Below are 12,297 nucleotides of genomic sequence, written 5' to 3' on the forward strand. Positions count from 1 at the left end.
CGTCAAGGCGGAGTCCGGCACCAGAGTGCCTTAAAAGTTCTACAAACAATGTCCGACTGCGCAGACAATATAAAAATGAACAAAAGCAAACAAGTAAGTTCAGGATTCAAGCCCGGGTTCTACTGATTCCGAGTTCAACACGCATCTCCTGCACTATCGCCGAACCGTAGCTCTAACAAACACGAGGTGGAACAAGTGAATTCGTTGTGTATTTCAACTTGGAAACGTTCGCTAGAGACATATATCGCGGCCTACAGGGGAAACTTGAAGGGGTAATTACAAGAGTAGATCTTCGCGTTTGATTGATTGTAGGGTTTAACGCGCCGGCGCAACGCAGGCGATGAGGCGCGCCGTAGTGGAGGGCTCCGGATTAATTTTGACCACCTGGGGATCTTTAACGTGCGCCGAAATATCGTACAAACGGGCGTTTTTGCTTTTCGGAGATCTTCGCGTTTACGGCAACAGCTAATAGGAAGGGTTAGCAAAGGCAAAGAATGACACAAAGGAACAAAGGAGCAATTCGCGTCTGTGGTAGGCGACAATACCGCGAAACAAAGGGAAACAAAGAGAGGGTAACCAAGTGAAACCACGACTTAGTCAAGCTAAACTAAACTTTCGTTTTGCATATTGCAGCTCCGCTAAGCCGCAGCCATTTTTTTACTGTCCGATATGGGGATAACCTGAAACGGCATCAAGCTTGTTCTGTAGTTATAATCGAAATGCATGTACAAACTTGTACGCATACAACACTGAATTGTATCGTAAAATTGGTTTTAAAATTGTTGTACGGAAATTTGATTCTTAATGCAGCGTTACCCTCGTGACGGACAGCGAAAGTGCCTAACGGCTCGAGAAACCTACAGGCGATTTCTTCAGAGGCCTTCTTCAGCTGCATTTGCCAGATTCATAACCTTACCCGTTCTGTATGTAGTCAGTCACAAACAAACAAGCGCCTTGTTTTAAGAAAAGTGCTACTCACTTGGGATAAAGGCCTTTCTGCCTTTTATTCGACGCTTTCGGTGATACAAGCTTGGTTCGCAGTACACCTGAAAATAATAAAGCACGACAGTCACTTTGAAGCAACGGAAACCTGATATTTTGAAACTACTAGTTTTTAGTAATGCGAAAATCACAACAAATAATCGAAATTTATTGTATGTGAGCAACTTCGAGCCATTTCAATTCGCAATTTCACCTGTACTTTTTTGCAGCATTTGTGTCAGCCTCCCTACGGATATCAACGTAAATAGACTGCCAGATATCTAATTCACCGATATTCAGAAATGCATGGTATATAAAATGTGTCAATTTTTTTTGTTTTGAGCCATTCGCCTACCTAAGTAGTCTTTTATTCCTACGTTTCTCTGAATACGTATAGAGCTTAATACAAAACATGCTTTAATTTACTTCCCAAGAGTAAAACTTAGTGCTTCGAAGTCTATTTAATGAACACGGTAACCATAAAACATTATCAGACGGCATAATTTGAAAAGAAATAATTCTTAGAACCATTTTGTACAGCTACTACAAGGTACAGCAGCGGAAAAATGGAGTGGAAGGCCGATGGAAGTTCAGTCAACTGAGTGGACAACAAAATTTTGACCTAAATAAATATCGTCGGTGATTGTCCTGCTTGCGCTTTATCATACAGATAAGTAACCTTCACGGATTCAAGTTTTCTGTTTGCTAAAGAGTGCGTCTGTATTCCTTTGTACAGTCTGTAGAAATCGCGCTGTTGTCATTTCTCATTTTCATTTTTTATTAAGTGTTCTGATACCTTTGCAAAGGCCATAGATGTGACAAGGGGTGGTGTCCAGGATTTTCACATGTAAAGCGACGAATATATACGATGCTGGCAACGATATAATATTCAGTGTTAACTTCAAAGAATTATCTGCACAGTATTGAAAAATTAAAAGAACAGACTGCTTGAAGGGTATGTGAAAGTAAGTGAGTCGTCTATGATAGAATTACAAAGGGAACGCAGAATGAGCCCGAGGAATTTACGCTATATAGTTCCAACAGTGTAATTCGTGCATCTGAAAGCATTACATCCTGTATGTACGCATGACTGAACATGCACTTGCATACTTAATACTGTCACAAGAGAGGCAGATCGTCGTGGTTTTAATCGACTGAAGACTAGGTTTAATCATTTTAGAGCACACAGGGCAGCGAACAATAAGGCAAAACCTCTTCTTACTTTAACATGGTTTCTGGATCCGCGTAGTGGTTATGGCAGTTCCACCATGGTAGGCGCATAGCCTTACGGGGATAATTACCATTTATTATTATTACCATCATCACCAGCCTGTCTACGCCTACCATTTATAGCGCGGCCATATTTCATTACTCCTTCTCTTTATGAATATCTAAATCTAGTGTGTCCGAAATTTTTCACCCGGATTTGTAAGTGCGTACCGTGGCACTTTTTTATTTGGAAATGTGTGCACAGCGCCTTGATTGATTGATTATGAAGTTTAACGCGCCGACGCTACACAGGCGATGAGGCGTGTTGTATTGCAGAACTCCGGATTAACTTTGATCACGTGGGGATCTTTAACGTGCGCCAAAACCTCGAACACACTGGAGTTTTTGCATCTCGCCTCCATCAGAAAAGAGGCCGCCGCGGCCGCGAATCGAAGCAGCGTCCTTGGGATCAGCAGCCCAACGCCTTAGCCACTGAGCCACCGCGGCGGGGGCGCACAAAAACTTAAGTGTTTTCAATGTGTACTGGATTCTTCATTGTCACTGCTTGATTTTGACTTACCTTGAACACTTATTGCAATTAAAAAGTGATTATAACTAATAAACTACTGGTATTTTATGGAGATCTGGAGTTATTCATAAATTTCGAAAAATAACGAAGGCTTGTGGGCCCCCTTGTCCCCATGCCTTGATTTCACATATGGTTAGGCGTCGCCGGTCATGAGGGCGGCCATCTTAGTCAGCGGCTTGGTCACGTGCGTGCTAGCTTCCGCTCTGGCCGCAAGTGGTCGCACGGTGCTTCTTCGCTCACCCACAATACCACGTGACTTGTGACCGAGGACTCCAGAGGACAGACCATCATTGGTCTTCCACCGGTACCACACGATCTTTCCCGGAGGAATCTTCTTTCAACCGAGCCATTATCTGACGCGCTGGCCCTGCTCGCCGGGAGTCATCTCGGAGATTCGCCGGCGCTGGTTTGCTAAGGAGTGCCTACTCCCGCGGCTACGATGACAGATATTCGAGTTCACTCCAGGATTTTAAGACCCAACACGTATGATCACCAGATCACGAGTACCACGCGGGGAATCAAGCGGCTCATGCCGCCGGCCGCGCCCTCTCACTCCGGGCCTCCCCAGCGGACCCTCACCCACCTCCAGACGACCTCTCCGCAGTACCCAATACCTATGCAGTAATGCCACACTAGCGACTAGCACCCCGCTTCTATGCGCCCCGAAACCTGACCTACGCAAGGAACAGGAAGTAACCTGGCGTCGCCTACAAACCAAGACTTTTCCCCGTGCTATTAAAGGGACCCTGCAACACTCTTCGTGCAGTGCAAGTAAACCTGCGCGACGTTTAGATTAGACTTCCAGGAACACCCGAGCCAAATATTATACGTGCACGTGAAGCGGTAAGGGCGGTAAGGGCGCAAATCGCCGTGCAAGACGCGGAAAAACCAACCGCTCTCTCTTCAATTCTCCTCATCATGCACCCCTGGCATGGCCTCTGCGACGTCAATCGGGCCATGGCTGTCCTGGCTGTCCTATTGGCTGTCGCTGGTCAACTTCGCGGCTAAATTCTGGCATTTCCTGTGACGATCAGCCGTTGTCGGCGCTGTGTATGAACCTCTTCTATGTCTGAACCTGTCCGCATGCTTTTGGTGTTTCTTTTGTTTTGAGTGCGCGCGGAGCTTGAGTGACGAACTAAATATTCCACTTTCTACGAGCCCAATCGACAACAAACGTTTATTGCTCCAAAAATGCCCTACCAACCTTAGCGCTTGCTTGCGATCAGGTGCCTGCTTTTTTGTGGCACCAGACCGGAAATAGACCCGTCCACGTTGCGGGTAAAAGGACGAAACTCCCCGACATGTGGCATATCGAAGGCCGCCGAACAGAACCCCGCGCGCCTCGTCCCTCTCCGGGAGAGAGCGCGCAGCTTTCGTCGTGTTGTCCGCGGTTGAGTTGAGAGGGAACATTTATGCGCGATTTTTCATCGCACGTATTTTCGGTGATAGTGAACGGATTTTCATAATTCTTGCGGGAGGAGATTACTGGGACAATAGACTTCCAAAATACATTCCGAGTAGTCGATGGTAAGCGTTGCAGGGTCCCTTTAACTTGATAAACTCTATCCCACCCAACATCCTCTAGACTGCCGTTGCTGTCCTAGCCCCTGCAACTTACAGTTTATTGTCTGGGAATTCAGCACCCCACCACCCATCCCCTCTTCCCACCCAACCCCAGAACAATAGAAAAGCCAGCTGACCAGCCCGAGCCTTGAAGACCAGAACAGCCTGATCCCTAGGTCGCGTCTGGCAGCTAGAGGACACGAATTCCTGAACTAAGGAGTCCTCGAACCGGCGAGAAGGCATAACACCTTCCGCTCTCCACAAAAAAAGTTGCAATCGTCATCACCTCTGATGTCGGCGGGGAGATTCTGTCGACGTTGGTCGTCGAAACAGGAGTCCCTACTTTCAAGGTCCCGATGACGATATCCCAGTTGGTTCCGCGGGACTGTCTGCGTTTGTTGTCAAGGAGCGATCCCACCAGAGACCATGATGACAATTATGTGAATCTCGGTTCCTTCCGCTTGCGTGAGCGAACGGAGCCATGGTCTCCCCTTGAGCGGAAGTTGCGTTGTGGGGTATGCCCAATGTATTTACTAGCAATAACGCCTTACTTTTCTTGCGGAAGCAGGAGTCTACCTTGCGTGCGTCTTGGGATTCCACTGGGGCTAGTAGTATAAGACTGGCAGTGCTTACTCGAGCGAAGCTACTCGGGGTCCCCTGTTATCCCGATCAATTCTTCACAGGCTATCGTAAAAACTTTTGAGCTGGACTTGACACTGTGCGATGAGGAGGAGGAGGAGAAAACTTTATTGGACAGATCCATCGAGCTTGTAAGTGGGTGGGGTCCTCAGTCCAGGACTCCGTTGGTGTGGCCTGCCGTCTTCGCCGTTTCAGCAAGCCAGAGCTGCTTACTTGGGTGCGAGCTGGCAAGTTCACTCTCCCACTGCTCGTATGTAGGACTGGGAATTGGTGCAAGGTCTGGGTTTGTGCGATGAAACATATCTGCTCTTTGTAATTTAGTATACTCGAACCATGTCTTATGTTTTGTTTACTTATTTGTTTTCTCGCCAGCATCTGACAGCGCCCGCCTATCTTACCTGTTTTCGAAGCAAATCGCCCAGCTTCCTCCTCTGTTTTTGTATGCCGCGCAGGCTGTAAACTGCTTGGCCTGAACGGCGGAGCTGTTTAGGCCAAGCGTTACCTGTCAGTTGCCCCAAAACTCCTCGAAATTGGAAGTGAAGTGGAGAGGAGGCAGAGAGCCCAAGAACAGGTGTTGGGAGTGCGCGCCTCAAGAAAAAATGTGGTTAGGGAGGTTTCGGGAATCGAACCCGGGACCTTTAGGCCGTGAAATCAGCAACCTAACCCCTGGTCCACCCCGAAATCCCGGGGGGTACGGGGTAAGCAGTGGCGGGAAACACAATAAACAAGTGCACCCGATTGAAGAAAAAAACGTTGCGTTGGCATGCGGTGTTGAAGACCTACAAGAAAAAAATGCCAGATAGGAGTTTTCACACGTATTAGAGCAAAATGGGGTTATTTTAAGCTAAAAACAAATAAAGAAAACTGAAAACGAATTTAGGCGCCCAAATCGGACAAAAGCACTCCCATTTTGCTTTCCCCGACCGCGTCAATACGAGAACGCAAGGCAAATGCACACCTCGGTTTGAAAGGTTGGAAATAAGTACTAAAAAAAATTGGGCCCATCTCCCCGCGAGGGGGACTCGAGTAAATGCGTCGCATTGGGGGTGCGTGTATTGCGTTAACGTTTAGTGTTTGGGGAGTTGGTGGTAGTGAATGCGTTGTATCAGCAGCTTCTTGACGTAGTTTGAATGAGTCAAGGATATAAGGCGCGTTCGTAGTCTCCCATTCTGTGTCGGCTTTGTGGCGCAGTGGGTAGAGCACCATGTACATTGCGTTCCGCCCGCAGGGTCGAGGGATCGAAACCAGGCGCCGGATAGTAGTTTTTTTTATATAGTGTAGGGGGAGGGGTGCGGACTACGACTACGGACGTCAACGCGGGTGACATCGTGAGTTACTGAAATGCTCTGCATTTAAAAGAACGACAGAAGCGACAATTAAAGCCCCCAAATTAGGCACAACAGAAAGCAGTTAAAACATCGCCCCCGCAAAGAAATAAAAAGAGGCGGACCAACGGAAAGGACGCTTCTCGTGGTCGGAATGTAACCTGCGTCCCTCGCGTTATGAAACCGGCTTTGCATTTGCGTTAGTGTTTGTGGCGTGATCTCTTGCGTGCTGTTATCCTTGCCAGTTCACGTGCGGTCCCGGCTGAAGTGGGGGACACAGGCGCCGAGTTCGTGCTAAAGACGCAGAGTTCGCGAAGCCGATTGCTGCGGGCTCTAGCGCGTGCTAACCCGGTCCGCTTTGGGAGGTGTGAAATCCTGCGGACAAAACGACCAGGGCCTGCCAGTAATGAAGAACTTTCAGCGGCAAGTTCGGAAATAAATGTGAGCTGTAACAGCCGGGTCTCCGACGAAGTGACAGATGCCGCCAGCTGTGTTGTTTCTCCAGCCTTGCACCACTAGTGCACGCTGCGCCAATTTTTTCACAGGGAGAGTGTTTCGCCGTGTCGTCATTAGCCTAGAAAGTTTGTCTTTGATCGCCAGTGTCCGGGATATAATGCGACGGTTCTAGAAATAGTCATACGGAAAGATAAATGCTCGCAGGGTAAACGTCGTGGTATTCGATTGGGCGACACCCGTCTGTGCACTCTACGTAGTTGACTATTCCATCGCCGCTTGTGTATTCTTTGAGTTTTTAGCAGAGCACTTGTTCGCTCCGATAAACTTTTGTTCCTTGAAGAAACCTGCGTTATCCTTGGCGACGTGAACATATTCAGTTGCTCACGGCTGATACCAGGTCAAACATTTCGAAAAGATAAAAAAAAAAGTTATTCATCTAGACATCGATTCCCCCAAAAGAATACTCACTGGTCCAGTCACCATCCGTAGTCATGTGAAGCGTGAATGTACTGTCGCCTCCTTTGGAGCACTGCGAAAAAGCCGAAAAAATAAAGCATACATATAATTTTATTTGAATATATGGGAAGCGATCAGTAATTACAGTTGTGAGTGGAGTGGGTAAGAGAAAATTAGTTATTAGCTAAATTTTTTCCCAATTCTGTCTTAATATCGACGAAACACCTCTCTATTGCAACCTGAGAAATAAATTAACGCTTATATGAAGGCTGACTGCACAACTTTATTAAGATTCATTGCTGTGGAAAATGAAAACTCACAATTTTTAAGTGCCCTTTCAAGGAGGTGTATTGGCGAGTTCTGAAAATACACTATAATATATATCACAACACTATAATATATATCAGAACAGTGTTATGCAGAGAGTGCATTTCTGCTAACAAAAAAATCACTACGCCAATTTTCATAGTAAGGCTCAAGAATCCTAAGTTGTTATTTTTGATACCCGGGGTTAAGAAGTACATTCCACTTTTTCCTTCCACATATACTTCTAATTTTACATAAAAAACTTGAGAAGAAAAAAAGACCTTGTGAGTAGGGATCCAAAAAAAATCACCTACTGGATTTGTAAAACTGGATTGGGAACTGCTCCTTGGCAAAGGTTCTGGCCACTCGGAAACCGTGCGCGACACCTTATCTGCGTCATCCATTCGGTGCGCATTTCGTAAGTCATGCCACCACGTGTACAGTAACTGAAAGTGTCACCGTGCACTTTGTAAGGCTCAAGGAAACAGGGTTGCCTGAACGCACGATTTCGTGGGCTTGCCAAAAACTTCTGAGAAGGTCGGCATAGCAACGACTCCACAGGTGCGCTGTAGCGGGAAAGGGTAGGTCGGTGGTGCCCCCCGTATGTTCATAAAGTGTCACGTGGGCTGCAAACGTGGCCACCCGCTAGCCCCAGTCGTGTTCTCGGCTCCGTTGGAAGTGAACAAGTTGTGTTCCATGGCGGTAAGTCGTCATCAACCGAGAAATGAACGTTACTGTGAGGCAGCGTGTGTGGTTTCATGTGCAAAGGAATTAGTGGTGTGTAAGACAGATGTGGTGTGCAGAATTCCTCTCTCCTGCGGGTGGTCCTACGTCTAACAGACGGGCAGCTGTTCAAACGTTAGATTAAAATAGCCTGTGAGGCGTTCTTTTCGAAATAAGCCAGATCGACAAACCGAAATTAAGTCAAAATTTCAGGGACAAGAAAAACTACGCAACTTACCCCTAAGAAAGAGCTGGCAAGAAAATAGATGAGATAACGCCATGAAAATGTGTACGAAGATCGTAGTTCGTACCGAAATTTAAATGAGACAGATCCTGCTATTTCACGGATCAAAATGAGCCGAACCCATTTGCCAAATGGGAGTTTGTGTTTGCCATGACTGTTCAGACTATTTCATAGGTGTTTTCAAAAGTACTTTTCTTTTTACCTTTCGGAGCTGGCTTATCACCACTTCATACGGCGATTAGGCGATAGCCGAAACATCTGTCGCGAGACGCCATCGAAAAAGTGAACGGAATAAGAAGCGAACGAACTGAAACAGACATGTGAAACAATCAGTTCATCTCGTCGGCCCCATCTCTACGGAGTAACTCGATTATGTATATATATTTTTTCAGTCCCATATTTACTTTTTTAGTACTTAACCGAATAGCCTACACCTCCAAGCACTGGCAAATATCTCCCACCCCCTTTCTGAGGACACTAACCACTTTCTTAAGGTGAATATATGAGCAGGCTTCTTGTGAAGCGTTTTGGAAATTCGTGGAAAGGCAATGAAGAGTTTGCTTACTTTGTGAGTGCCTCCAGACGTGCCCAAGAAAGGTCCCCCATGGACAAATTTGAAAAGAGCTGCTAATTGTGCCAAGAGGACTCACCTTCTTTTCACGTATCGTTCTACTGCTTTTGAAGCGTTGTTGCATATGTTTAATGCCTTTTCCGCCAAAACGCCATCTCACTCATTTTTTAACGTAAATTTTACTAAAGTTTCCCGAAGAACGCCGCATCAACTTCAGCGTTTCAATTCAATATGAGCCCGATCCGAACTTCCATAACAATATTGCTGAAGTTTCACCGGATAACTTTTAAGTACTTGCGGCCATTACCTTCCTCTAGCGGGCATGTAAACCATATCATATAATAGCTTTGACAGGGTTGCATTTAGGTCCGGTAACAAACTTCCGAGTTTTTCTCATATTCGATTTAGGTAGATTTGGCTCATTTCGAAAAAATAAAACGCCTCATGTGTCAGCAGTTGAGAACAGAGCCTATTCACACCTAGGGGGACATTGTCGTGCCAGCTACTGTTTCCTGAAGCTCACGGAAACTGTGTTTGTAGCGGCACAAAGATAGGCCACCCGAGATATTGTGGAGGCTTTCAACATCCGTGGCATGTCCGACGCATTCGTGAATCAGCCTTCGGCAGTCCCTTCCCACAGTGAAAAATGCTGCCTAGACCCTACTTTTTCGGGGACAGTAGAAATGACCGGGGCACTCATTGACGGCTTAGGGGGAAGTGAACGCAGCCATGCTTGTTTCTTGTATGATATATCGTACCTTAAGGATGTTACCAGGAAACCTCCTACGTAGCTCTAGTCTCTAACTAAAATGTAGTTGATAATCTGCGCTTGTGTCGTCTATATCTTCTCCCAAGTGTGTTTCTGGGGATTTTTTCACGATAAGCACAGAAGAAACGGCGAGACCGTCGCCCGTCTCGCCGCCAAGGCGGCCAACGCGATGCGTCTCGTCAGGAGAATCACGTCCCGCAAAGCCGGCATGAAGGAGGACAGCCTGATCAGGCTCGTCCAGTCCTTCGTCGTCAGCCACATTGCGTACGTAGCGGCCTACCACAACTGGCTGCAACATGAACGGAACAAGATCAACGCCATCATCCGAAAAGCATACAAGTCGGCGCTCGGCTTGTTCCAGTCCACGAGCACGCCCCGATTCTTGAAGCTAGGGGTACACAATACGCTTGAAGAGATTGCGGAGGCGCAACGAACGGCTCAGCTCGAGCGCCTGTCAACAACCACGGCCGGGAGGAAGATACTCGAAGACCTGGGTCTCGGACGTCAGGACGGGGAGAATGCCAAACTCTCCATCCCCGACGAGATCCGGAGCAAGATCAGGGTAGACCCCTTACCGAGAAACATGAACCCGGAATATAACAAGGGAAGAAGGAATGCGCGAGCCAAGGCCCTCATCGACCTACACGCCAAAGACGGACACGCGCGGTACGTGGACGCGGCCGAATATCAACGAGAGGCTTTCGCCGCAGCTGCCATCGAAGCGTCCACGGGTGCCGTGAGGACGGCGGCGAGCGTCAGATGCACCAAGGCGGAATGCGCGGAGGAGGTCGCCATCGCCCTGGCCATCGCCGACACAGACTGCCGCACGGTGCTGAGTGATTCGAGAACGGCGGTGCGCAACTACGCCAAGGGACGCATCTGTGAAGAGGCCGCGCGCGTGCTACGCGGAGTCAAATTGGAAGAAAAAAGAGTGAGGATCAAGTGGTTCCCGGCGCATGCGGGCGAGTGCGCGTCGGCGAGAAACGCAAACCACAACGAGACGGCACACGTGGCGGCACGAGCTCTAACCAACCGCGCCCCCGCGACCGACCGTCCCGCGTGGTTCGGAGCCAAAGACCGCATGACGGACTACGGCGAGATCACGAAGGCCTACCGCCTGGCTCGCAGAGTTCTCCCACCCCCGCACCCGGGGCTGAGCCGGGCGGAGGCCGTACTTCTAAGACAGCTACAGACCGGGTCGCTACCCACCCCGGCCTTGTTGCATCGTATGTACCCTGAAGCGTACCCGACCGACAGGTGCAAGGTGTGCCGTAGGGAGACGGCCGACCAGTACCATATCCTGTGGGACTGCTCAAAACAACCGGAGGAAGCGGCATCGAGAAAAATCCCGCCGCGGCTGGAAGAAGCCGCGAAGAGCTACGACCGCGAACATCAACTTTGGGCCGTCCAGCAGGTCCTGAGGGCGCTCGAAAGGCACGAGACTCGCGAGCCGTCAACGGCGAGCGGATGGCTCGGGCCGAGTAACGGCTAACCCCTAGGACGACGCCGGGCCCGCGTCACGGCGCACAAAAACGCCGATCTGCAGGCACAAATAAACTTTACTCCAATCCAATCCAATCACGATGAATGAAAGGAAAATCCGGCAACTGGGCACTGATACAAATAAAGAACGTGTTCATCAACACTAGCATCATCATCACCATTTCTGCCACAATTGACTCTGAAGCATCTACCACAGCAGCAGCTGTGAAACGTGCTAACCCTCGAAAGCTCGCCTCAGAAGAACATGAAGACGAAGCAATGCGAGCAAACAGGCAGAGGCACACTTGAGCTAGCCCCTCCTCCAGCCAATACCAACGCAACCATTACATCGCGAACACTTCACGCTAGGCATATACCCACTCGTAAGAAATACGTCGTCCCAACAACAAAGGACTTACTCACGACAGGGCTGCTGTGAAACACAAAGGAACACACTGGTTTAAATATGATTTAATGCTTTAGCAAACCCACCGGGAAGCAGTCTTAAGCATCTCCATATGTTTAACTTAATTTTTATTTGCGAGGCTACTTTGTAATTCATTAGGCAATTCAGGGCCATTCAAAACTACTCATGCAATTCATTAAGTTTGAGAGACCAGTTTTGCAAACTTAATAAATTGCAATACAACATTTAATTATATAGAAAACGGCTTATTTGCCACATTTCTACCGTAACCATGCAGATTTTTTGCGTAGGTTTTATACAATGATTCACGATACGCCGATGCTATTTTACTATCAGGCCCTCGTTTACTTTGGTTTTACAAGAAAACAACCATGTATTAGTTGTTTTATGATCATGAAGGTCACCCCCACCACCAACCACAGCAGTTTGTATGAGAGTACTACTATAATATTCAGTGTAGCGTGTACAACTCCCTGTCAGACACGACAATGTGAGGCCCTTTATCTCTGCCGAAGGCATCTACGGCGAGTTTAGAAAAAGTCGTTTTAATTTTAATA

At 47.9% G+C, this 12,297-nt stretch overlaps 1 protein-coding gene across 1 annotated transcript in view; it reads right to left on the reverse strand.

The window, feature by feature from the left end:
• The window catches only part of LOC144151405 (NADPH oxidase 4-like), a 162,797-nt gene that overhangs the window by 22,915 nt on the left and 127,585 nt on the right, over positions 1-12,297 (reverse strand). The window contains exons 12-13 of the mRNA XM_077682445.1: positions 7,231-7,291; positions 980-1,046 (exon numbers count right to left, since the gene is read on the reverse strand). Coding sequence (XP_077538571.1) covers positions 980-1,046; positions 7,231-7,291 — 128 coding nt within the window. The remainder of the gene's footprint in view (positions 1-979; positions 1,047-7,230; positions 7,292-12,297) is intronic.

Source organism: Haemaphysalis longicornis, unplaced genomic scaffold (assembly GCF_048455015.1).
Source record: "Haemaphysalis longicornis isolate Haplotype H1 unplaced genomic scaffold, Haemaphysalis longicornis Haplotype H1 scaffold_9, whole genome shotgun sequence".
Classification (NCBI taxonomy): Eukaryota; Metazoa; Arthropoda; class Arachnida; order Ixodida; family Ixodidae; genus Haemaphysalis; species Haemaphysalis longicornis.